Below are 27,079 nucleotides of genomic sequence, written 5' to 3'. Positions count from 1 at the left end.
TTTGGGTCACCATTAGCTGGGCGGTTGGGCTTCTGTAAACTAGCGTATTTACCTATGTTTCAATTTAGTTTGGACCAGAAAACCTGCTGCTAATGAACATTTTATATTTCCTTTTTTGGGCAAACGATTCATCAGTTTCATCGCTTGTGGGTTTGGTTTCAGTACCAACTCACGTAGAGAGTTTGGTTCTCTAAGTTTGAACAATTACATTGAAAAATCAATACTATAATACTATAAGATTGTTCACAATGATTCCCTGTGCATTCCAGATTAGATGGAGAATTGTACTAAACCCTAACCCTATTTAGTTTTTTAAAAATATTTTCAATGCTCTGAACACAAGAAACACAATTCCATTCACCTCGGATGTGGGCAAGCATGCAGGAAGATATGACAAACACTGATATTTCAATGAAATAAAACAAAACCTACATCCACATGGCTTGCGATTTTAATTAAAACGTCATTGTGCTCTAGTGCTAAATGAACCCTGCATGTGCCACATATTACTGTCATCATTTCTCATGCCTCCAAATTCTTTTGTCAAACACTACAATTCCCTGCAGGCATCAGAGGGCTGGCCTCAAAGCTGTGCCTTTATCCAGATGGTCAATTTAAATGTTTTTCTTTAATAAAAAGTCACGCAAACAAGCCGTGGATATAAAACACATCATAAATATAACAAGGGTTTCCATCACCAAATGTAATAGCAGTTACGAAATGCTCATGTCAGACGCCCTGACACTATGAATTAAGGTGTGTGAGGTTATATATTAAAACTGTAGTTCTAGATTAAAAAAAAACATTAATAATCTTGAAAAAGGGTGTGGGGGGGGGTATTTGCCGACAGCCGTGGTTACCATGGTAACACCAAGCCCAGTTGAATGCTACATCCCTCTGAAAGCAGCTGCTTTGTCAGGAGCGACGGGCCTCTCATTTTACGGTGCAGCCAAAACGCGTAGTTTTAGAGCAGAAGCAACGTGACGAGTAGTTTCCCTCACAGCGGCAGGCTCAGTGGCGCCGGTTCCTCGCTGAGTGCGGCCCGCAGCTCTTCATCTAACAGCTTACTGTTGGTTACTGCTTCTTACCACGCTCCCATGTGAAGTACCAAGCGGCCCACGACAAAGGAAATGCCCAAAATGCCCATTGTTTTGTTTTGAATGAGCTGTATTTATGCAAACAAAAACATTGTATTGTGTGTCTGCGTGTCCTGGAAGCACACACCATCTTTTGTGTTAATGCTTTTAATGTGGAGCAACAGTGTGGCTGCATTCAGCCGTAACAATGTAAAAAACATCAAAATATTACAATAGAAATTAAAGAAAGGTAAGAACAGCTCAGATAGATATCGTCACGCAGGTCCATTCGCATCTCGCAAATCTCTCATATCGCAGTCCGGCTCAAAGACTGCAACGTAGATGGGAGACCAGACGAGTGAAAAGTAGTACACTCGTAAGTTAACGGTATTTTACTGGCAGCAAGGACGCCAGGAATTTACCTATATTTTATGGTATAATACCGTAAATGTTGTTTACACTATGTTACCGTAAAATGGATTATCGTATGTTACCGTAAACTTGAACCAATTTTACTGTGAATTAACTGCAATTTACTGGCAGTCGACGCTAGTAACTTACTGTTTTATTTATAGTGCCCTACCTTAAATTACGGTATGTTGTCGTATATTGGATTACAGTTTGTTACCATACGATTACTGTTTTTGTGTTATAAATACCAGAATGTTACCGTTAACTTATAACCATATACTTTTGCATTTAATTCCCCACAAATTAAAGAAAGACAACCAAACTCATTTCGGTCATAGTGGTTGGAGTTTATTAGATGCTTTGAGACAAAAATGTTCGGCATTTGTAACCAAGATCAAAACATAAAATATGCTGCATGTATACAATAATAAAAAAATGAATCATAAAATCATTAGGAACAAGGTGAACTAATAAGCAATACGCTATGGAACACTTTCAATTGACCTCAGCAAACGGCTGGCGTCCTTAATCCAGTGGCTACTGTAAAACAAACCAAAATTAAATATTTAGAAACACTGTCATTGGTAAAATATTAAAATTACAAAGATGAGCGAGACAACAAGATGTAAGGAAGGAGAATGTTAATCATGCTAAGCAAATAACACTTACCAACGTTACTTGGAGAGACGAGGCAATGAGAAACTCCTCTGATGTTGAACTGACAGGTGTTCTAGATGAACTGAGATTACGTCTGACGTCACGTTCAGGAGCAGTCGGTCACGATTAACACTCAAATCTTTTAGGCAATGAACACTTTGAATAATACAAATATTTATAATCTTTACATTCCGGCCACTGAAACGACAGCGAAGATGGTGCATGGGAAAGGGAGGATGTGCTTCGCAGCATAAGGTTGGCAGTTTGAATCCTGGCTGCTCCCTGTGCCAAGTTGAAGTGTCCCTGAGCAAGACACTTAACTCCCAATTACTCCACATAAAATTATGTCAAACCATGTGCGTTTTGGATAAAAGTGACAGCTGCATGTATAGTAATGTCCGGTAAGTCAAAGTCATCATCGTATCTCATGAGATACTATCTCATTATGATGACATACAGGACCTGTTTTTCAGTGGCTGACGTGGGCTTCCATACATTAACCTACAACAGATGTAGATGGATTGTGATTCACTGCACTTGTATGTGTATTTCCACCACTTCATAAATATATATGTAACATGCAGTTGAATTACGGTAGTCTGCTATTATTGTAAATTGACAGGTTTAACTGTTTATTCATGACATTGGCATGGAAATTTAACTGTATGTTACAGTTATTATGACATACTGTAAGATACCGTTAGAAATGCACTGTACGTTTACAGCAATTTGTTATAGAGAGATCCATGGCCCTGTGCAGAGACTTTGTAGCTTACTGTCTGATCCATTTGTCTTCATCAATAACTTCCCCTCCTGGATATATTCAAAATAATTTCATGCTTTCCTTTTGCCTTCCCCACAGTAAATGTTTTTCTCCTCACCCCATGTCTCCTCTCCTGGTTCTAAGTTTCTGCCTCACTTGTGATTCTCCTCTCTCCTCCTCCTCTCCCATCTGCCTCTCCCTCTCACTCCCTCTTTGTCCTCCGCTCTCATTCACTGCGAGCCTCTCGGGGCCCGAGGTGAGGACCGACCGACTGACTGCGACTCGGCTGATGAGTTCTCCTTTTCCTCCTCCGTCTCCCCACCGCGGGGACTTTTCTCTGTTCTTCTCCCTCTTCTTCGTCACTGCTTTAACCTCCTCCTCTCCAACCTGTGCATCTGCTTCCCCACCCCCCAGTCTCTCCCATCATGTTGTAGGATTAATGTACATCCACACGTACCCTGCGGGAGGTCTCCGTAGAGGCAGGGGAAGTTGCTGACCAAACGTGACAGAATAGAACATTTAAAATGTTAAAAGAAGTTAAAAAAACTGTAGCAGGTAACTTGAGATCGAGAGAATATAAAAAATGGTATCCGATAAATTGAGACGTTGTTAATATGAAATGTACGTTTTTCTGGTGTGGAAATGACAAGACTTTTATCTATTTGACGGTTTCTTGGTTGTTTCCTTGTCTTGGCAAGGAAAAAAATTGCAGAGATTAAGCCATAACAGTGTGTGTGTGTGTGTGTGTGTGTGGAACAAGTTATGGTGAACACATATTCATCTTAAATGAGCCACTAAATACATCCCAAGAAGTAGTGTTTTCCTTTTGGACGTTTGAATTAGAGTTTAACAGAGTAAGTAGACAACGTTTGGTTTTGTGTTTGCAAATCAGCGTCGGGGCCAAACTGTCACATAAGGAGATGAGTCAGGAGCTTGTGGGTTTGAGGTTCAGGGCAGAACAGACTTTGGTTCCTTCTATCCGAGAGGCATTTTTCAATTAGTGAGTTTCCTCCAGATGCCAAAAACACAGGAACACACTGACCTGAATTATATCAGCAAGAATCATATTGACCTAAAACGTACCATATTCACCTTTTCACCGTATTACAAAACAAATAAAATAAAACAGTTTTTCAGGTAAAGTCTAATTCACAAACATCTCATCTTTCAGTGAGAGACTGAAACTCTTGTTCATACAAAAAATGAATCATGTTTTTGCTTCGATGACACTTGATGTGTAAATCTATCTAAAACGTATAAATGTAAAAGTGCGACTTAGTTGACTTAATATGATCACGATGAACTGTTGGTTTATCAGTTCATTTATTTCTGAACTCTTGGTCATAACTTTATAATTTCTGGATTAATATATTCATACATTGTTTCAAATGTTTCTGCATCTGGTCCTTTGAGTTACAGAACACCATTTTACAGTTTAACCTTGTACAATTGCATAATTTTGAGTCAAAAACCCTAATATTTTCTTGAGGCAGGACCCCCACACCCATTTCCTCTCGTTCCTTTTATTTGCTGTAGAAATTATGAAACGTGAATGAGCAACCCACACCCTCGTCTGTCTGTCTGCCTGTTGTTATTTTAAGGCTACTATATATATATATATATATATATATATATATATATATATATATATATATATATATATAGTTAATTTACGTTGACGTACGCACACACAATCAATTGTAAGGAATACACGATTTTACAGCTAGATTCTCACTTACTGACTCACTCACACCTTTTTTCCCTTGATCTCTGCACTGTGTCATCGTGATCATATTAAGTCAACTAAGTCGCACTTTTACATTTATACGTTTTAGATAGATTTACACATCAAGTGTCATCGAAGCAAAAACATGATTCATTTTTTGTATGAACAAGAGTTTCAGTCTCTCACTGAAAGATGAGATGTTTGTGAATTAGACTTTACCTGAAAAACTGTTTTATTTTATTTGTTTTGTAATACGGTGAAAAGGTGAATATGGTACGTTTTAGGTAAATATGATTCTTTCTGATATAATTCAGGTCAGTGTGTTCCTGTGTTTTTGGCATCTGGAGGAAACTCACTAATTGAAAAATGCCTCTCGGATAGAAGGAACCAAAGTCTGTTCTGCCCTGAACCTCAAACCCACAAGCTCCTGACTCATCTCCTTATGTGACAGTTTGGCCCCGACGCCAAACGTTGTCTACTTACTCTGTTACGTCCAACAACAACGTCCAAAAGGAAAACACTACTTCTTGGGATGTATTTAGTGGCTCATTTAAGATGAATATGTGTTCACCATAACTTGTTCCACACACACACACACACACACACACACACACACACACACACACACACACACACTCGCCTTTTACAGTTACCACAATCTGGTTCAATTTTTCCCAAATCCTTTTTTCATTGTTTATTGATCTTTTCATAACTCCACTTATAATTGTAGATAAATAATATTCATGAATGCAGACACACACAAATGAACATAAAATGTAAACATTTATCATTTATTTTATCAAAGTCTAAAATAAATAAACTAAACTGATCCATGTTCTACTATGGATTTTCTCCAAACAAGATATTTAAATCTTCTTTGGATGATACTAATCATTTCCATACAACAATATGATTGTTCTTGCTCATTTAAAGTTGTTATTAATCATTAATGATTGGGTTTTTTTAGATCATATTACAGGAAAGGATTATTCAACATTCAGCCTTTGCCACTCTTTGGCAAAACAACAACTTTTCCTCAACAACAATCTTTCTCAATCTGTGTCTGCATGTCGAGTTCTGCTGTCCTCTTGACCTCAGCACTCTTTCTCCAACTCTCCATTTGAGTGGTTGCGGCTAAGCTGGTACGGTCAACAATTTTAATGGACTGTTTTGTGTGTGTGTGTGTGTGTGTGTGTGTTGGGTTAAATTTTAATTTGATCATTTTTCTGAACTGTGTTATTTGTCGTGTCCATTGTCTCATTGTCTTACTTAGAAAGCACCAACTGTCAAATTCCTTATATGTCTGACATTCTTTGGCAATACATGTTCCTGATGGTGGTGGTGGTGTAGATGGTGGGCCCAAATGTACACGCACAGCAGTTCTAATTCAACCAATTGATTTGATTTCCCAACCATCATGGGAAGAGAAAAAACAAAACGAACGGACAAACAAGGCAAACTGTCCAAAAGGAACTGGAACTCCCACTCCGGTGTGGAAGCCGGAGGTCCGACACCATAATCAGAGTCTGTTAAACTGAGTCGGTGTACTCCATGGTACTCCGCGGGTCTGATGCTGCAGTACAGAGAAAAAGAAAACACGCACAAGCTGGTCAGGTTAACTTGATGACGAGCCCAACGGCACCTGACAACGAGTCTGGGAAACTCAGTGCTCCGGATTAATGTGAAGCTAAAAATGCACCGATAAAATAATCCCACATAAAGATAAACATGATTCTTACGATACTGTCTCTTTAGTGATATTTCTTTTTCTCACAACTTGATTTAGTTCTCTTCCAGCGGGTTCAGATTATATTCATATGTCCATGGTGTTTAAAGTGTATGATTTTCTTCTTAATTGTTTTGTTTTATCTCCCACATAAAGCAAAAAAAAACTTTAATTTGAGAGAAAATTGTATTTGAATTGATACATTTTCCAAGCGAGTGCTGGCATCTGCATTCCAACTTTCCTGATTCAGGGAAAATAAAGACAACTTCAAGAATGAACCTGTCTGTTGGAGACAGATGTGTCCTCCGTTATAAAGCATTGTCCTTATTGTGAGGATCCTAATTATTTTAAGATCGCACAAACAGAATTGATTTCATAATTGCTTTCAACTTTAAGAACTTGGACCATTGAACTATTGGAGCACTATTCTAATGCTTTGAGAAAGTATTGTTCTTCACAATAATCCTGAAAACCATTTGACCTCCGGGTGTTCATTCAAACATGTGGAATTCATCCGTTAAGATGCCGGTCGGACACTGTATTGTCACTGGTTCTGCAGTCGTGCATGTGAGTTTCTCATTATGAGGAATAACTGAGGCGATGTGTCATTATCGCAGACAAGTATTGGTGTTTTTTTCTCAGTGTTCATAGATGAACTGGTTACAGAGGCCAAAAAGATATTAAAAACGAACTCATTTCTCGCTGTTGGACTACGGCTCATTATTTAAGATTGTTGAGCGCAAACATGACAGGTGGAAAAGCAGCCGTCGATCGGGTCATTCTTTGCACCCCGTTGTGTGTCTCTGTGCACGAGAGCCACTAAAAAGTGTCCTTCTTTTTTTGTTTTCAGGACTTGATTGTGAGAGGAGAGGGGGAACTAACACGCAGGAGGAGGCAGTGGGACAAACTGGTTCGACTGGGACACACCCGGCACACAGTCATCAAATCCCAGTGTGGGAAGGTAAAAGGCCGTGACCTTTGTTTGCTTGAGTATGAGTGGTTCCGGTTCCGGTGAAGATATATGAACTTAATCAAGATTAAAACAAAACACACAATATTTCTGAACTGTTCTGATGCGAAATTGATGAAAAAACATTTTTTGGGGGAGGGGGAAACTGAAACTGAAACTGAAACGTAAAAAAGTAGAGTTTTATTTTTTATTGATACAGTTAAACCATTTAATTTGTTTAAAAGATCAACACGCTTATGATGATTTGCAGAAAGTGTCGTGCAATGTTTTTGGAAGAGGGGCATCAGGTTTATGATCCTTTTTGAGAAATGTGGTGTGTGTCAAAAACTGTGAATCAAATGGAGAAAGTTACATTACATCTAGATTTGATGCAGCATAGACGCCAATAAAAAAACGTCCCAACATTTTAGCAAATCTTTGTAGTTTAAACTATTTTCAGATAATTAGGAGTTATTTTTCTGTTATATATTCTGTGTTAAAGATGGGGTTTTAATTAGTGTTTTACCAACTTTATTATCTCAAGAGTGTGACTGACTGTCTCACTGTGTTTGTGTGGGTCTGATTTTGTTTTTGAGCATCTACGCACAGATGTGAATTAGTCTATAATATAATATAATGGTGGTGTGTGTTTGTTTAAGTCTGAAATATCTAGATGCATTTAAAGTAGGGCTGTCAATAGATTTAAAAAACACTGTTGTTTAATTGTTAATTAAACACAAAACTACACACATTTGGAGGCAGAATTCCACCTGGTGGAACATGTTAAACTAGGGACTCTGTCCACTTTGCTCTCAACTCTCATCATTTAACGGCTGTGTTTGAAGTGCCAAAAATCTCAAAACCTTTTTCTTTTAGGGACACAGTGGTGGTCCTCTGCAGACTGTGTGCCGCGCAGGGTAACGTTAGATGTTGAGATGGAAGTAGCCTAGCAGCTAGCTTAACTTGCTCGTTAACTACGTTGAAATATTTTGTTGCATTCATCTAGGCCACATTAATCGCATTAATCGCGTTAATGTTGACAGCCCTAATTTAAAGACATGCATGCACACACATGTACACACACACGTGTACTGTACATGCAACCGCACACATGAATCCTGTGAGTTACGTTTCGATAATGTATAAGTCAAATTGGTAAAAACATTTTTTGAGAAGGAAAAACAGTTCACAGTAAATAAAGTACGTACGTCAATAGTGACACACACACCTGCAGGCTGGAAATGTGTGTGTCCAATTACCATCCTCAAAAGGTCTACTTGAGAGAAGGATATTCAAACATACAACATGTACTAAAGCACCGAAAGAAACGTTTGTAATTTGATTCTAATTTATTAATGAAGTCAGTAACTTTATTTTGTACATGTTTAATGTTTAGTTTTCTTTCTAACAAAAAAAACAGATTATTTTATGTAAAACTTATTTTGCTCTATTTGTGTTGTATAAAAACAAACTTTTTTGTTATGAATACATTTGAAAAGTGTGTGTGTGTGTGTGTGTGTGTGTGTGTGTGTGTGTGTGTGTCTGTTCCCGCAGTAGCGTATTAATAGTTTGCGACCGCGTGTTTGTGTGCATAGTGGGTTTAATGTACCGTCACACAGTTTTCTAATGTCTCTTTCCATGTTTCTTTCAAGATAAAAAGGAGAAAAGGACAACAAGAGTGCAGCCTCTAAAGTAAGCTACCTGCAAAAGTGGAGACTCACATCCACACGTGTGTTACATGTTCTATGATGTATGGCACACAGAAATAACAATAACAATAACATGGACTTAGAATGCATACACACATTCTACTTCATTTGAGCTCAAAATTACTGAAACACATTCCAATATAGTTTGAGATTCACTGAACCGATCTTGTGAATTACAACATTTCTCAGCTCCTACTTTATTTAAATGTATTTTAAAGTTGCCATTGATTTAGAATTGAGTTTAAAGCTGAAAATTAAAGAATTAGAACATTTACATTCAGCTGGAATTGTTTGCTTCCAAATCAGTTTTATATTTACATACAATTTTGAGAAGCTACAACATGCAAATATAACATTGTTATCATTATAAGCGTCTATAAAGAGATGAACTGAAGCGTGTTAATGGTTAGAGACCATTAACATAAGCAGGGCAGAAATGTGTCAACGGAGCTTTGATCTATTCGTCATGTGTGTGTTTGATACTGGTGCATGTGTGTAAACTCCATATGCGGGGCAGAAGTCATCTGTTTCCATTCCAGAAGTGTTTGAGGGGTTTTCTTTGCGCTGTCCACCTCTGTGGTGCTGAAATTCGCACCAAGGAGGAGGACAGCGACAAACAAAATAATTCTGGAAAATACCTGGTGTTTGAACTGCAATATCATCAAGAAAAGTTCACTGTGTATTAACATCATTCTTATTTTGAAAAGTGGTTTGAATCAGATAGTTGACGGGTTTTTTGCTTGACAAAACAAGTCTCACACATGTGCGCCGTTGTGTCTTTTTTAAAAATTTTAATCTGTACTTTTTATCTTTAATTGTTTGTGCTCAGCTGATTCGTCAAGTCGAACGTGGGCAGATTGTATTTGCGGTGTGTGAGTGGAAACATGGGTTTAGTGTAAGAGTGATCCTTTCAATCCCTTTGTGTTAGAGGAGGGAGCAGAAACTTACATGGAAAAAGGCTTTGTGTTGCAGGATTTAAGGGAGGTGCCGTGTGTGTATGTGTGTGTGTGTGTGTGTGTGTGTGTGTGTGTGTGTGTGTGTGTGTGTGTGTGTGTGTGTGTGTGTGTGTGTGTGTGTGTGTGTGTGTGTGTGTCGATACTAGGGGTGAATATACGTTTTGTGTACACAAAGAAAAGAAACTGAAACAGAAAGGTGGAGCCTGAAGTGTGTGTCTTCGTGCCACAAACTGAAATAAATAGACCATTCATTTTTTTTTTTCCTGAGTATTTGAAAGGAAAAAAATCGAGCACAATATGCAGCGATATTGTTTTAGAGGCGGTTGTGCCGAATGTGCACTTTCTCTGTTTGCTTTGCGTGTTTAAAGATTGTGTTGAGATTTCAACATGGAATTATAAAGAAACTAATCAACATTTTCTTTCTTTTTCAGCTGTCGGACTGCGAGGAAACTACCGACAGGGGGACTCACAAAACGTCCGATAGTAGTTGGTGTGAGTGTGTATGAATGTAGTGAATTGAATATTGTTGGCAAATATTTGTGTTAAAAAAGTAGCTCCAAATGGGAGACGGCAAGATGATACGCGTTTATTAAATTGTACTTGTATATATAATATTAAAAGTGCAACCAGTGCTGGAAAAAGTTTATTTATTAAGATTATTTAGTGACAGACTGCATTGTTGTAAATACATTTACATACAAACATCATCATAGATGCTCCGAGATTTGTGTAATTAATTTCACCCGGTTTGCAATTGTTAAACAACAGCTGCTCCTTCCTCTCCCTCGGTCACGTTGCCTTCGATCCTCTCCACTTGTGTCAAAAAATGCGAGCAGCTGGACGACGGCCGTCCGCGCGTGGACACATTTTTATACTCTGGTCCCTCTGCTGAGCACACGACAGGCTTTTGTTTGTGCCAGAGAGCATCCGTGTGTCCCAATTTTATGTTTAGTTTGTCTCAGTATGAGAGCGAGAGTTGCGTTTGTGTGTGTGTGTGTGGGGGGGGGGGGGATCTCCTTCTGGTTCGTCCTGCTGAGGAGAAATGAGGTCGATGTGAAACAGCCTGCCTGGCTCATTTATGTGCATAAAGATGTTAAACAAGTTCATTAAAGCTTTGGGAAAATCCACATGCCTGTCAAAGTGTTTGTGTTACGCACACGTCACATATCACGATGCGGTGTCTTGGTCGGGGGGGCGCTACTATCGCGAGAGTCTTGTAAAATAAAGAAGACGCGAAAGTTGGATTGGGGATTGTAGTTTTTCCCGTTTGGGGAGCCTGAACTCAACTGTGTTGCCACATGAGGCAAATGCGGACGTATTCATGTAACGGACGGAAATGTGCAATCGGAAACGTATCACTGCATCGGCTGCCACGTGTTTTAGTGGTTATCAGCAATATGATGCAGTCGGAATACCTGCAATAGAAGAGTGACTCATTTCTAGGTGGGAGCATGCTGACCTCACAGAACGGCACCCCTTTAGCCAATAAACTGCCACCAAGCGCCCTCTGAGGGGCGGGATCAGCAGCAAACACTTCTCCAATGAGGGCATTATTTAATTCATAAAGTGGTGTGGGCAGTTTTTTTTATGAACGCGTGGGTATGCAGGGTTTCGTAATCTGAGTGAAACCAAGAAACCTGCTCCGGCGAGAGCCAATGACGGGCCTCGCATGGGAGCTGGCGTAATGTCGGACCAATCGCTACTCGCCCCGGTCGCCCTTCGACCCGCCCTCCTTCATAGAGAAAATCGAATGAATGAGGGAGGCTCGAGATGATGATCGACGCGGAAATGCGTCCAACCGGCGGATTGGATCAGCCGAGGGACGTCCGTATCAGCCAGTGAGAATCCGAAGAGGGCGGGATGGAGGGACGGGGGGGGGGGGGGGTGCGGGTGTGGGGGTGGGTGGGGGGGGGGGGGGGCGGTGCACTTCAAATCAGGCTAGACAAGTGTTGGGGGAGTTGGGGGGGGGAGTGTGAGAGTGTGATGCTACAACCTCCTTATAAAGGGACTCTCGCTCACGTTGCGGCTCGGAAATTAGAGCACATTGCCTAAAAGTGCGATCTCCACGCACGCACTCACTCACTGACACGCACGCATCCACACACACATCCACCGCACACGCCGAGCGCCGCAGCCATGAACTGGATGAACGCTGAGGAGACGCTCCGCAGGGCCGAGGCGCCTCTCTTCTGGGTCGGCGCGTTCACCGTGGCCTCGCTGGCGCTGTGGCTGCTCTACAGGGTGCTCTCGGGCTTCAGGATCTGGGTGCTGGGGAACGGACAGCTGCTCTCCCCGAGGCTGGGCAAGTGGGCAGGTGAGTTCTGGGTTCACGTCAGCTTCCTTGCATCCTACATCGCGGTCACGAAGAGGGCAGCTCACCAAAAGTAGGCAGGTGGACTCGACGTCCATTTTATGGGGAGGGGGCTTTAGCTCAAACTCTACTGCACAGAAGCTTCATTCTGTGCGTGTTTGTAGTCTAATTCAAGGGGAGGTTGATGTTGCGTAACAAGCGCAAGTAAGCAGCTGTTTGACTGGCAAGATAATGGTCCTTATTAGCTCAATTGGTTATTGGCCCCTCCCTTCCCGCGTCAAACGATTGGGGGGGGGGGGGCTCCAGTTTCGGCAAATTTGGAAGTGTTGGGGGGGGGCGTGTGTGTGTGTGTGTGAGGGGAGGGGGGGGGGGGCACCCCACATTGGTGAGCCGGGAGCCAAATTGCGCAGCCTATGCGCACTTTTCAGAGGGCTCTCAGCCGGCGCGCCACTCAAACCTATTGGCCCAACCGCATGATGTGAGACAAACTCCTGTGTCCAGTTAAAACGTGACCCACATGAAGATCGTTGCCACGGCTTCGTCTTTCCAAAATGTCACATTGAACTCGTCTGTCACAATTTGAACCCCACACACACTTTGTATATTTTCTGATCAAGCAGTGTGTTGTCTCGCTTCCGCTCGGGTCGTCGGTTTCTTGTCCCATTCGGGGTTCCCTAATGATCGGTGTGACGATTAAAGCGTCTTTAATTAGAATTCCCCCTTTAATGAACTTGGTGGAAGCGAGTCTTTTAAGTGTATTTAAGTCTGGATGAGACTGGGCCCACAGGAATCGCCCTGCCATGGCTTGACCCACTTGTCCAGTCTCCTGTTTGGAAGAGACTTGCTGCGCAATTTTGCCAATCGCTCACCTTCGCATCGGGGTAGGTTGATCATCTCAACACCACTAAACCCGACGACCCGGGTGATTGGAATGCTTGACGTTGTCTCTTTTCCTTGTAAAAACTCCTGTTTATCTGCACCTTGACGTGCTTTCCCTCCAAATCGTCCTCTATTGTAGTGTTGTAATGACTTGAGCGTTAAATTGCTGCGCTGTGCGCCATAAGAAGCGACGACACTCACGACGCAAAGGTAGCGTACGTTGAGGAATGACTAGTGTACGTTTTTTTTTTTTTTTTTTTATGGTTCTTGTGGAATAATGCGACGGCATACCGGTCGACACCGATGAGTCATGCGCTTATTCACCGCTTCGTCATCCGTTGGTCTTATAGAAATGTGATACACCCCCAGTTTCTCATCAGTTATTTCTTTTGATTCAGTATAAAGTGTTTTTCTGTCAAATCATCAGTTTTCAGAAAAGTTTCTTGACTTAAGGTTCGCGAAAACTAAACGTTTAAAACGCCGTTCACATGAATTCCATCGCACCATCTTTCTTTGCACACTTAAACTTAACTGCCGCTCCCTGAAACCAGTTCTGTGCACCAGTCTGACATGCCAACGGCAGTAGCATGGCAGGAGGTGAACAGGTGGAGGAGGGGAGACGTTTTCTGAGGATGTGGTGTCCTCGCCTCGCTGTACCCGATGTGCAGGTCTGGCCCGCTCAGGTTGGGAGGAGTTTCACTCTTTAACGTATTTTCGTCCACATCCCTCACGGACCCAGTCTTTCTGGCTGCGCAGTTGCACAATACTTTGTTTTAGCTGTCTGCTGATTTTTAAAGCGTGTTTTTCTCTACCTCCAACAATCCACTTTCTTATGAAAGAATGTACTAAATAGTGCACTAATGTCATTTTAACAAATACGTTGACTATATATGAACTAACAATGAAGCCACTAATGTTAGTATCCATTCATGTGATATAAGAGGATATTTGCTCGTCATTTAGCTTCCCCTTTAGAAACATGTACTTTTTTGACGAACCAGCTTTTCTAGAAATAACGTCTGGGCTGATCCCTAAAACATGTGCCTCTCCATGTGCTTAAGGATGTTGTTGCAACACAGGAGACAACTGGTATTTCCTGATCAGGCAGGTCTGAGTATGTTGCAGACAGACTGTTAGAATTCCCTGAAATGAAGTTGGCCTAAGCCTAATTTTTAGTTTAGTTTTTTCGTTCGGCGTTATTGTGTGTTATCGCTGCTGAAGGGGTTTCTCTGGAGTTCCTCTGCTGGTCTTCCCCTTAGGAGAGGAGACTCCTAGCGGCAGAGGTGAAGCACTGCGGCTTCCCCAGCCTTTCCAGCGCACCGTGCATCCATCCACCCACGGCCGCCCTCCACAGCCAATCAATGCGTGCAGCTCAGTTTCTTCTTTTAACCTGGGGTCAAATAATGGCCCTTCTTTTAGAACATTTTTATTTCTTATTTATGTCCTGCAGAGTTTGATGTTATTTTTGTTATATTGTGGATGTCTGTTCTTTCTTATGATGCAGTGTACTCCATGCATCTGTCAAGGTCCAGTACCTGCAAGTAAATGAGACCAAAGGAAGCTTTTTCCAAAGTCTGGCAGTATTTTGGTTTTATTGGATTTCTGAATTGACTACTTTAGTGGTGCTGTTTGTTAGTAACACAAATTGCAGGCGAGTCACAGAAAAGGCTTATTATGAGAGAATGCATTTCAGGCAAATTTATGAATAGGCTGGCTTCATTCATGGGCAGGAAATGCACACATGTGAATGGTATGTTTCAACTGAGGCAGGGTCTCGTGTCTTCAACCTTGTGAATGTGCTTCCCCCTAGTGCTTTGTGTGGGCGAGAGAGCGAGAGAAAACACTGCTTTTCATGTGATGAACACGCTCTGTGGCACGTGCCGCAGCGAGGGATGCTGGGTAAAATAAAAAAAAGAGAAAAAAAATTCCCTGCCTCTCCCTCATTTGAAGCTCTTCTCACTCCCCCTGACCATCTTGTACTCTCTTCCAGGCTGCAGCACCATCTTCCTCTTACCTTTACCGCCATCTCCATTATCCTGGAGCTAAGATACTTTTATTCAATGAGCAACAAAGGAGTCTATTCAAATCTGAAATGGAAATACCGCAGCTTCAAAAGCACTGTTTTCTGAAGTTGTCACACGCTGTTTTCTAAACTACAACATGAGCATTTCTAGATGGAATGTTTGCATCTAGTAAACTGACTTTCTTTAAACAGATTATTTGTTAAATGGTCTCGTCCTGCAACTATTGTCCTGATTAACTGTTCTAGTAGTCAAAGTTCTTGGAGCCCAGAGTGACATCTTGACACTTGATTATCAGGTTTACTGCCAAATAAGACGTAGAAAAGCAGCAAATGCACTGCATTTTAGAGGCTAAATCAAGGTATTGTTTGGTGTAATTTATTGATTCCATATTGTCTTTAAAAAATATATACATATATTTAAGCCTTCTACTCTGATATTGAATTTCGACTGCACCCAAGTTTGCTCAACTTTCCTGCTGAACCACATTTTACACACGCCCCCAAATTACCAAGGCGTCAAGTGCAAAAATGAAGGCTCGCTGTTGTCACACAATATTGGGCCACCAGCACATTTGGAATTGGTGGTTTATAGCTGCCATCTGTTAAGTGACACATTCCTTCAACGGTTTCAGTCCCACATTCCAGAAAAGCAGTCATTTCAGTTGTCTCTGAGACGTCCTTGTGAGGCATTTTGTCTTTTGTTGGACAAGCCCAAGTATGTGTGAAGTCATGTTCTCATAGAAGTCATTGTGTAACCTCCGTAGCACTTTAACCTGAAAAGAGTTTATTAGATGCTGCTATATAATTTTTTTTTTTTTTTTTTTTTTTTTTTTAAACTCCTTTTTATTTTGTTTTCAACAACGTGCTCTTTCAGACAGTTACTTTTTTTTGTCCACTTTAGTTGTATGTAGTCTTGGTACACGTGATATTTGGATGCACTTCAACAGAAAAAGGGCTAAATTAAAACAAAGAAATAAAATCAAGGGATGAATAAATAATGGTTGTCGCTGCTGCTATCTTGAGCAGCTTCGTAGATGTTCTTTCTCGGTCTCTCACCCGCCCTCCCCTCATTCCTCTCTCCTCCCCCGGCCCGATCAAGCTTTAGTATCGTTGACTGTTTATATTGGCCATGTGACTTTCCTCCCCTGCTATTTAAAGCTGCCATTGTGCTTTGGAATGCTGAAGGTGGGCAGATAGTGTGTGTTTTTGGTTGGGGGGGGCGTATTCTGCATTTGGATATACTGCTGCATCTCTCCCTCCCTCCCCATTGCTGAGGTGGGATGGGCTGCTTGTTGATGGGCGCGTTTGGGGTGCGACAGATTACATAATGAGCGTGTACGGGGCATACAAGGAGCGAAGTCTCCTCACGGAGAATCTTAATTGAGGTTTTAATGTGGGTTTGGACAGTTGGGGGGGGCAGGGCAGTCTGTCTCAGCATAGGCAGTTTACAAAGTATTGTCTTTCTCTCCAACTAAACTCATCTCCTTATTTTTATTAGAAGGGGAATTAAAAGATGTGAAGTTTTTAACCTGAGCGGCTCGTCCTCAAACGGTTCCACGGTGTTCTCAATGAAAAGAATCTTCACATCAGTATCGGTGGTTATATACTCATCATATCATTTTTCTTCCAGCCTGCAGTGCTCATCTGGGCTTTCGATGTAGGGCTGAGGATGCAGCAGCAGCCTGGTCGTCGTGGTGATTTGGGGGGCGGGGGCCTTGTTGGTATTCAGAGGCTGCGGCAGGCTGCTCCCAGACGAGGCAGTGCAGGCGCGCTGCTATTTTTACTCCTCCTGCTGCTTTTTTTAGACCCTCAGAATAGTGAGCAGGCAGGGGCTGCTCCACCAAGGAGGGAGGGAGACTGAAAAGGCTGGGGGGAGTCAATACTTCTGGACGTGACGTGCAGTACGGAGCACGGCAGAGCTGCGGTGGAATGCGCCCCCGTCAGGCCGGATTTGGAGCCACGGTGGACCAGTTAGGCGCTGGGAAGAATGGAGGGGAAACTGGGAATGAATGAGAGGGAGCAGTGCGCGCATCCCCCCCCTCCCCTCCCCTCCGGCACACGTGTGAACACATTCATTCATATTCACACGCTTAACCCCGCCATCTCCCAAATGCAGTTTCTTTTCTTTCGCCATTGCACACAGCTCTCACACGCGGCGGCCTCCATCAACACGCACTCTGCCTTTTTGTGGTCTGAGTGTGAGTCTCCTTTGTCGTCCAGCGTGGATTCACGGTCGAGGGGTTCCCCGTTGTTGGTGGCATTTCATTCTGCTGCATTTCAGGCGTGGCCGATAATCTGTTGGTCTGCAATATGTTTTGTTCGTTGTAACTGACGGAAACTCTGCGACAAAAAGGAAGTAACTCAAGGAGCAGTGTCCTCATCTCACTGGACTTCCTCCACAAACGATTAGACATCAGTCTGAAATTGTTAGAATTGCGTGTAAAGGCCCATTCTCCACACTGCTACGCTGCCTCAACTATTTCAAAAGATGCAAACCTGCAGTGAGCAAGGTTTTCCACTGAAAAAGCAGCAAGCTTGGCTGATAGTAATGTTCTCGTTGTTTAGGGATGAGACGGTGGGAGTTTTTCAAACCGTCAGGCCACACGTGTTTAGCTGCAAAACACATTCTTCTCCTTTTCGGTTACGGTTGAAATGGCGTCGCTGTACGTGCATTTTAACACATTCTTGCGCACCAGGTGCAACGCTCTGCCCGTGAAACTCTGTCATGCAAGAAGGTGACACCCCAGTGGCCTTTGGGGTAATTTGCTGTGCCATTTGACAGGAATGTGGCTCTTCTTGTTTCTTCTTTCTAGTTCAGCTGACTCTCTTCGGCCTCCGCGAGGGCTCCGTAGGCCGAATTCGAGAGGAATCAGTCGGTCCTCACTTGATGGAACGATGGAAGTTTGTCCTGCTGTTGCAATCTAGTGACCTTGTAACTTCGGTCGTGTTGGCTTTTGAATCAAAAACAAATCGTTTGACTTTTCCTCGCTCCCCTTAAAAACTTTATGAATTGTCATCAGAGAAAAAGCAGTTTTTGGAGAGTTGACATTTTATGAATATAGGATTTACATCAGCGACGTGTTCAACGTTCTTCTGGCCTGCATTTGTTGTGGATCTGAGAAACGCAACTCGTCTCATCTTCCACCAACCACCCTCAGCCATTTTAGTTTGCAGCAAATGTAGCCTCTCCCTGCCTCTGTTTGCCCCCACCTGCCGGACTTGGTACAGCCCATTGAGGCTTTTCTGCCGAGGATTGTTTCATTCTTAACACGAAGGTCTAAAAATAACCAGATTCTGCTCCCTGTTTTCACTTTTGACTTTGTGCCACTCTCACTTGTTCTTTTCTCTCCTCCTCCCCTCCGCCATCTCCGCTCTTTCTCCTTCACCCATTCGTTTTCTTGCTTCGCTCCAGTTCTATTTTTAGCCCGGCCCTAGGATCCCTCCCTGCCCCACTTCACCCTCCTCTTCTGTGGCGCTCCATGTTCGTCATCACTCCCTCCTCTCTGCGTCCCCTCTCTCATCTTGTCTTTTTTCCTGCTCCCCAGCTCTTTGCCAGAGAATGTCCTCCACGTCCATTAATCTTTCATTAAGCCTGGCTGATCATATATTCATGATGCGCGACTGTTCGAGTATCCCTCCCCGCCACCACCACACCCCCTCCATTGTATTTGTTTGCCCCCCCCCCTCATTCCGTCCTCATTTCCATCCTCAGTCAAGGAGCTTGGGTTGATGGGCAGTGAATGTTTAAAAATAGCCCCGCTTGCTTGACAGGGTTAGGAGTACGCAGAGGAAGAACATCCGCTCCCGGTCTCTTTTCCCCCCCCCTCTACTACCCCCCCCCCCCCCCCCCCCCCCACACCATCACCGTGAGGCCACTTTACCATCATATCTGTCATTGTATGAATTCTTTCCCCTTGCTGTTCTGGTCGTTTCTGCCCCCTCCCCCTGTCTTAATTGTAGATTGGCTTGATTTAAAAAAAAAATAATAATAATAATAATAATAATTTAACCTGCAGTCAGATAAACGACTCTTGAAGATCCCCTTCAGGAACTGTGAGCGTAGAGGTATCAGCGGGTGTTGAGGGCTTTGTGAATCTCGTACCGTCTTCGATCTTTGTTCTCCTTCAATATACACCATCTTATCTCTGCCTCTGTACAATCTCAGTCCCCTCTGTAGACTTTGTCCCTGAATCTTTGATTGGGCTCCTATCTATATTATCTTGCATCGTATTTGTAAATCTGCTGCATAATGGACTCCCTGTTTTGTTTTTATAAATGTGTTCCCCGCATCAAAATAAAGCTCTGTTTGTAGAGCTTAGAGAGGCGTTCTTGAATCGTAGGCGAATAGTGTTGCCGGGTGCGGCCGAGAATGGATTTGCTCCCCACTAAAGTCTTGTGTGATCTCCATGTTGGGCCTCTGAGACCTCATTGTGACACCTGGAAGCTGTCAAACCTGATGTGAAGGCGTGTTGCAGCCCGTGAACAAAGATCACATTTTTTTGTTTTATATGTAGTGCTGTCATGAGACGTAAAGACAATAAGAGCTTCTGTAGATGATGGATAGCCAGTGAAATACCAGTGCTACTGGTGTCATGTCGTTCGACGGGGTTAAAGAATCACATCATTCATTCTCAAGAAAAATGAGCCATTCTTGACTTTTTGGGGACTTTTCTAATAATTACTCCCTTATTCATTTAACAGAAGCTTACTCGACCTCTGGCTGAATAGTGTGTTGTGAAGACAACCTTGCCTTATATATATCTCTCTCTCTCTCTCCAGTTGTGACGGGAGCCACGGATGGAATTGGGAAATCCTATGCGGAGGAGGTGAGGCTCCAGGACCCTTATTTATTTAATTTCTGCCATGGTGAATCTGTGACGCGCGCACACACGCACACGCACACACCGTATTTGCTCATAGGCCACTGGAGGGAAAAGCTGTTATGGGCCTATTAATGTAGAAAAGACTCCTCGGCACTTACAAGGAAAGTCCATACGTATAATGAGCCCACGTTGGAGGTGGGTGTGGCTGGCTGTATGATGGTCATGTAGTGGAGCTAGCTGGTGGTCACACAGCCGAACGCCAACATTCTACCTGGTGTATTAAGGCAGAGACGGGCCACCTGTTTGAGTGGTGATGATGAACCCCCCCCCCCCCTCTGTGACCTTAACTGTTAAATTAAATCCCTTTTTTTTGAGTGGCTTGCTGTGCACAGAAACATCTCGTGCTGATTTGAGCCTTTGTGCGTCTGAGGACTTGGAGGGAAAGAAACCAGGCTAACCCTTTAGACTCTACAGTCTGCTTTATTGGCCCCGTATGCATACGTTTACAAGGAATCGGTTGAAACCGTTGCTTTCAACCTCCCAGAAATGGACAAACCAGCTTGTGCGTTCGTTGCTAACTGTTGTTTGTTTTGCAGCTGGCTCGTCGAGGATTCGCCATGATGTTGATCAGTCGCTCCCAGGACAAGCTGGATGACGTGGCCATGTCGCTAAGTAAGTGTGCACAAATGGAACATCCCAGAAAGCGGGTTGATGTTGAGCGCACAGTGGATGTATTTTCACCGCTGCTACAAATGTGTGCAATTTTTCCATTTTTTAAAAAAGTGATGAGAGCGTATCGAGTGTTTGTTTTACCAAATCTCACTTTGAGAGTAGTTTTTATTCTTGATGATTTTAGGAACCATCTGTTCCTCCGAGGTATTAGTTGGAAACAAGAACTCTCGTTCCTCGTTCACGTCTACACATTTGGCAAATGAGCCAGTCTTCTGAAAGAACTTTTTTTATTTTATTTTTCCTCCCCTTTCTGGCCCGTCTCCCAATTTGAACAGATACTTTTCAAAAAGTGCCGTCTCTGACTCCTATGGAGCAATTTCCCCTGTCGTGCGCAGAGTCCACAGAGTGGGCTGATGGGTAGTAACGAGATGCCAAATTCTGGCACTCCTTCCTCACGATTAGGCTGACAAAACTGCCCTCCTCGGCTTGTAGCCTCTCCCACATATCATTTCTTTGTCATCTCATTTGATCGCAGCCCCAGATGAATCCTTCAATTTGGAAATCCTTTTTTTTTTTGCCACGATGTCCGAAGCTTTTATCATTTTCTTTGACATGGACTCAAAGGGGTCATGACAACCGACAATAAACTGGATACAGATCTCAGGGAGGCTCCCAACCCTTTTCATCCCCTTTTTCTTTTTTAAATTGTCATACCTGAGATTCCCCATTTCTTTTCTTTGAATATCCACTCAGACTACCAATCTCCCTCTGCTGCCTATCAGCTAAATGGGTCTTGGGACAATAAATTGTAATTGCAGCAGGTGCGTTAAACCCGCCGTGGAGGGAGGGTTGGAGGAGATGGAGAAGCTCGCTCCGCTGGTTTGCTGGTACACAGTGCCCTCTTCAGTTCTGCTAACTGGTTTTATGCTCCTTTCATTTGACTGGATCCAGGTTATTGAATCATGATTTTGCTGTTTTAGGCCCATGTTTCTGACATGATAATGAGTGGCGGGAAGGCGACATTAATAAGACTTTTATTTTTCCTAACAATGTGACTCTCATTCTTACAGTTGAAGTGCTTTGTTCATTGCCCTGCCTAGATATCATTGTGGCCTTTTTTTAAAAGAGTAAATGGGACACCGGTTTCTCCCTTTTCCAGAGGAGCAGTTTAAAGTCGAGACCAGAACCATTGCAGCGGACTTTGGCAAGACGGACATCTACAACAAGATCGAGGCGGGCCTGGCTGGTCTAGAAATTGGAGTTCTGGGTAAGAGTTCCAGGACTGTATGTCCAATTACCATTCAACCCTTTCTGGTCAGCAGACACGTGTTGCTGTAAGAACCTGTGTTGCAAGCAATACCAGACAGACTCCATCACTTGACACATGTGTTGGGCTCGTGTTTGATGCTGTGTGTTTGCTCCCTGTGGACTGCGGTGTGGTTGACTCGCTGTGAGACGGGATGCTAGAACACAAAGGATGAACCCTCTTTTGTGCGTGGCGTTTTTGCGAGTGTCCGTTCCTTCTCAGAAAGACCACATCGCAGAAGAAAGTCAGAAAACATTAAATGTTAAAATATTAAAAATGTTTCAAGTTGCATCATGACATCAGCTGCCAGTGTCATTTCAGACGTTTAGACCCGAGAGTTCACGGTGTACTTTTTAGCGGAACGCTGAAAGAACTCGTTGTCCTTTTTTCTTTTATATAAATGATGCCAATTGTGCTCTACCGGTTGTAAGGTGTGGCTGTGTCTCATGTGGGGTGAAACACTGGCCTCTTGTGTTGCCTTTTGCTGCCCCCTGGTGGTACGAACGGGAGCTGGTTGTGTTACTCCAGCACTTTTTTGTTGTTGTGTGGACCCTGTAGAATAATGTCTTTCCTTTTGTCCTCTACAGTAAACAATGTCGGTGTGTCGTACCCCTACCCCGAGTACTACCTCCAAATTCCTGATCTTGACAACGTGAGTGTTTCACTTCTTTATTTGTTAATGGAAGTTCTCTGACGCAAAATAGCTGCTCTCCGCTCGAATGAAGATGAATTAAAATGCTGTCTCGTGCCTCACGTGGCCTTCATCCACTCTACAATCATCTGGTACCTTTTTTTTAATTGTAACACCATCTTGTACGTGGTTGCTTATGTGTCCTGTGCTTTCCGCGTTTCAGTTCATCACAAACATGATCAACGTCAACATCACCTCAGTGTGCCAGGTGAGTTTGTCTCTGCACACCCTCGGGTGGGGGGGGGGGGCGGGGCAAAATATTCCCAAAGTACCCGCAGCCCAATGGGTCGCACGCAACCGGTTTATCTGACCCCTAGTTTTAGTGCCCATCACTCCCACCCCGTATGTTCATTCTCCCTCTTATCCCCCCCTCTTCTGCTGTTTCCTTCATGGTACCTGCAGTGTCTCAGTTGTTCTCAAAGAAACGCTGTCTACTCACCACCCATGCTTTCTCTCCTCTGCCTTACTTTTTCTTTTTGGATTAGTCTTTCCCAGTCCACTCAAGTCTTGTTTGCGAGTTTCATTGTTTTTGTGTGACTGCTGACGGTAACTGGGCTTGTGGTGTTGCTTCTTGTAGATGACTCGTCTGGTGCTGCCCAAAATGACTGAGAGGTGAGTTAAATAACGGGCTTCCATGTTTTGCGACATGACTGCAGTCAAACATCTGGGTTGAGATTGAGGTTGTGGCGGAGATGCCACACAAGCCATCTAAGTATTAAACCGATATTTGGGAAACTGCTTCTGTAAAGGTCCTTTTTTTTATTTTATTAATCTGAAAAGGGGATTAGAGATCCTCACCAAGCCCTTTTTATCACTGCATCTCTTTTCCTCTCCTTTGTTCGCAATGCTGACAGGCTTTCAATTCACACAAAGTGCTCTTCCCACCCGATTGGCTGCTCTGTTCCCATGTGACTCCTGCTGGCCAATAGCGCTGCAGGCACATTTGGTGCCGTGTGAGGCAGGAGCGTTGCTCCACTACATCACTGCAGCAACAGGCTGCCATGGCAACACACACCGCCACTAGCACACAGTTCTAGTGTGTGTGGAGCATCACTTTGTGTATTTGTAAGTGCTCAATGCGTACAGGAAAAAGGTTCCCGGTAGCATCAATCATGCGTTTGTTTTTTTTGTTTGTGGATTTAAAGAAAGGGAGAAAAAGTCTAGAAAATTACATTGATAGCACTGTTCTGGGATCAGCGCTTCACATCGTGAGGGAAGCCCTGTGGTGTAGATTGCGTTGTTATGGCAGCAGTGTTTGGGGAAAAAAAAATCTGAAAATGACATTGTCATTAAATCTACCTTGTCTGTTTCTCAGGTCCAAAGGTGTAATCCTGAACATCTCCTCCGCAAGCGGCATGTACCCCGTCCCTCTGCTTACGGCCTATTCCTCCACAAAGGTATATTTGTAAATTTCTACATTGTGTCACTCATGATAAAGCAAACATTCTCTCTGCTGAAGTAAATTGTTTCATTCAGTCGGTATCTTTTTTTTCATTATTCATCAGTTTTGGTGGCACCAGACTAACATTTACCTTCTCTCATCCTTCTATGTGCAGGCCTTTGTGGATTTCTTCTCTCGTGGCCTCCACGAGGAGTACAGGCGTCAAGGCATCATCATTCAGGTGGGTTTGGGGTTTGTCCAATGGGATTTATTCAGGAGGGGTTCTTTTGGACAAGGATGTGTTAACTGTAAAGATGTCCATCAGGACAGATTTAACATTTCCTAGAAACCTTTGCCTGATGGGATGTATGATTTATCAATCTTATCCTTAATCAGGATAAAAAGAATTTACAAAATTCTGAGCAAACGCATTCATGAATGCGTTTTTTTTAATTTATTTTTTATACTTTTTCCACACAAGCCTTGTTTTGTTCGGTTTTTAGCACCTTCTATATAGTTCGCTCTGCCCCCTTGTGGTGAAAGTGTTCACTGCAGTTTCACCTCAACAAACCCTCAGTGTGATTTCACGCTGACCCCAGTCATCTGACAAGTGTTTGGCAAATAGTTTATGGATTATTTTTATTTCAGTACATAAAATAGGGCCATTGATTGAAAGGACACATGATGTAACTGTTTATTCTAAAAGATTATTCTTGAAGTGCTAATTTAGTCAAATCCTAAATTGAATGTTTTGCATGTAAATCTCCCTCCTTTCGTGAGTGCTAGATCCTCCAGATGAAATGAATAAATGACACACTGGATTTATTTGTCTTTCTGCAGAGCGTGCTGCCCTTCTTCGTGGTCACTAAAATGACTCGTATCAAGAAGCCCACCCTGGACAAGCCCACACCGGACCGCTACGTGGCGGCTGAGCTCGCCACTGTGGGGCTGCAGGACCAGACCAACGGCTACTTCCCCCACGCTGTCATGGTGAGAGGAGGGGGAGAAAAAGCCTAGAAGCTATATAAGAATTTGACAAAGCTTTTGCATCTTATTTCATTGTGTTTCTTTCCTCGCAGGGTTGGCTGACCACTAAGCTGGTTCCGATGAAACTCGTCATCTTCTTTGGCGCCAGGATGAACCGCCTGCAGCGCACTGGGTACCTGCAGCGGAAGAAGCTGCGGGAGCAGAAGAACGGAGGCGCTTTGAAGACCGACTAGGAAGACGTGCTCTTCAGGCCCCGGTGCAGCGTTTAAGGAAAGCGGAGGTTGTGTTGTGGTTTTTGTGTAGATCTCAGACGTGCACCTTCAGTAAGTTTGCACGTGGAAGCACATTTATGACTGTTTAGAAAAGGTAAACTCGGCCCTGATGAGAAATGTCAGGGGTGAAATAGCCAAAGAAGGAATGGGGCCGAAGTGAAAATAAAGTGCTGCTCATGACAAAGGACTTTGAATACATTCAGTCACTGATTCATGATGGAGATTATAAACGACAAAAATAGTGATTTGTTAACCCTGCTGTTGTAAGCAGTGGAAAATGGTGGTGGGAATCTTTTTATATATTTGTAAAATAATTTATTTTATATTTAGTATGAATACACTCTGACAGTTTTTTAAGGCTTCCAAGCTTCCAACCTAGTTCTGTTTACAAACCCATGAGCCGTTTAAGGATGGCAACCTCTGCTTTCTGTCACGTCTGTTTACTTTCATTACTAAACTGCCATCGTCTTGCAATGGTTTCTTTTTATTTTATATATATTCTTGGGTGTTAACAAAATACTTAAATTATACTTTCTGGTGGGTTGTTGTTGCACAAATGTTTTGCTTCTCCTAAACCCGAAGTGTTCTCATTAACTGGTATTGATAAAAAGTGCCTTTCTACGGAGAATGAATGCAGGAAAAGGTCAGGCAAACGAGTGGTTGTCTGGTTCAGAATGTTTTCTGAAAGCTCCATTTTGTGCTTCCTTTTTAATCAAAATGTAAACCTTCAAAGACAGAAAAACCTCAACTGCTGTGCATTTGCAGTCATTCTTCCAGTGTTGTTTTTGAGAGGATTTCACAGGGATCGAGAATATTCCCTTCAGTTGGAGTTTAAAGTAAAGTGCCTAATGCCTACAGACTGTCGCAAAAAACTGAACTGCTCTTCCTCTCACATGTTTATGCACGAATGAATATTCCATGCAACTTGGGCTGACCTGTGCGTAACAAAGTGGTCGTGTGAATGCTTCTCAGTTTTTGTACGGTTTGTCTTTTAAAAAAAAAATATATCTGCTTGGAAATCAAAAAATGTTAATTAAAATTTCTATGTCTAAAATATTGCAAATTGTGTTTTCTACTGTTAAGTTCTGGCATACAGTGCAGTGGTTGTTGTGTTCCTTAACTGATTTAATAACAGGTTTGGGGTTTTAGATGGTTATTTATCATACTTGGTCAGCAGCTCGGTAAAGCTAATGAAATCTGAATCTGAAGTATTCCCTCTTGGTATTAGTAGGAATTGCAATGCTAGCGTAGTTAAAAGCATGTGTTTGAAATGCAATATAATACAATTTACTGTGTGCTTTTTAAAGATTTGTGTTCTAATGTACTGTTTATATTATACTTTTGGATTCATTGCAAAGCTGAAACACTTTGGCCTGAGATTAGCGATAGAGACAAGAAATGGATTTTGAATATAGGGATCAGTTGGATTGATCTATTTTATAATCTGTCTGGATACGTTCTCATTAATCACAATTGTGACTAAAGTTAAACTATTCTTAAATATTTGTTTAATACTTACATGTACATATACTTACACCACCATATAATTCTACATTTAATATTTAGATGAAATGTAAATTAAACCGTTATTTGGTCTTTGTGAGGGTGTTGGGTGAAATGTAAAAATACGGCTATCAAGATACTGAATAGAAGTTTTATAATCTATTTTTTATACTATATCCGTATTTTCGTTTTTTGAAATCTATATAGTTACATTAGAGTACATTAAAAAAGGTCAGGAATACATTAAAAGGGGACAGG

The 27,079-nt window shown here is 42.6% G+C and overlaps 1 protein-coding gene and 1 long non-coding RNA gene across 5 annotated transcripts in view; both read left to right on the top strand.

The window, feature by feature from the left end:
* Positions 1-11,100, top strand: part of LOC120808935 (uncharacterized) — a 30,724-nt gene extending 19,624 nt beyond the window's left edge. For all 3 annotated transcript variants that reach the window (XR_013451230.1, XR_013451229.1, XR_005710043.2), the window contains 3 exons: positions 7,210-7,320; positions 8,961-9,000; positions 10,405-11,100. This is a non-coding gene — a long non-coding RNA (uncharacterized LOC120808935). The remainder of the gene's footprint in view (positions 1-7,209; positions 7,321-8,960; positions 9,001-10,404) is intronic.
* A 743-nt stretch (positions 11,101-11,843) lies between these two features.
* On the top strand, positions 11,844-26,372 carry hsd17b12a (hydroxysteroid (17-beta) dehydrogenase 12a). Of its 2 annotated transcripts, none has more exons than XM_040163100.2 (11): positions 11,844-12,287; positions 19,966-20,012; positions 20,606-20,681; positions 21,841-21,948; positions 22,575-22,639; positions 22,842-22,886; positions 23,256-23,290; positions 23,994-24,075; positions 24,235-24,300; positions 24,900-25,049; positions 25,139-26,372. In XM_040163100.2, the coding sequence occupies exons 1-11, from the start codon at positions 12,110-12,112 to the stop codon at positions 25,277-25,279; spliced, it is 993 nt and encodes a 330-aa protein (XP_040019034.2). In that variant the 5' UTR covers positions 11,844-12,109; the 3' UTR covers positions 25,280-26,372. The 2 variants fall into 2 exon arrangements, with proteins under 2 accessions (XP_040019034.2, XP_077939340.1); XM_078083214.1 differs by lacking the exon at positions 11,844-12,287 and adding an exon at positions 12,873-13,165.
* Positions 26,373-27,079: the final 707 nt, after the last annotated feature.

The sequence above is a fragment of the Gasterosteus aculeatus genome, chromosome X (genome assembly GCF_964276395.1).
Source record: "Gasterosteus aculeatus chromosome X, fGasAcu3.hap1.1, whole genome shotgun sequence".
Taxonomy (NCBI): Eukaryota; Metazoa; Chordata; class Actinopteri; order Perciformes; family Gasterosteidae; genus Gasterosteus; species Gasterosteus aculeatus.
Note: the sequence above shows the minus strand (reverse complement) of the source record. Positions and strands in the feature narration are given on the sequence as shown.

What these genes read in the sequence shown, in the direction of transcription:
- hsd17b12a (XM_040163100.2), top strand. Translation starts at nt 12,110, where the DNA reads ATGAACTGGATGAACGCTGAGGAGACGCTCCGCAGGGCCGAGGCGCCT. An exon ending in GAGGCTGGGCAAGTGGGCAG is followed by an intron (nt 12,288 to 19,965) that starts GTGAGTTCTGGG and finishes CTCTCTCTCCAG; the next exon opens with TTGTGACGGGAGCCACGGAT. An exon ending in GTCAAGGCATCATCATTCAG is followed by an intron (nt 24,301 to 24,899) that starts GTGGGTTTGGGG and finishes GTCTTTCTGCAG; the next exon opens with AGCGTGCTGCCCTTCTTCGT.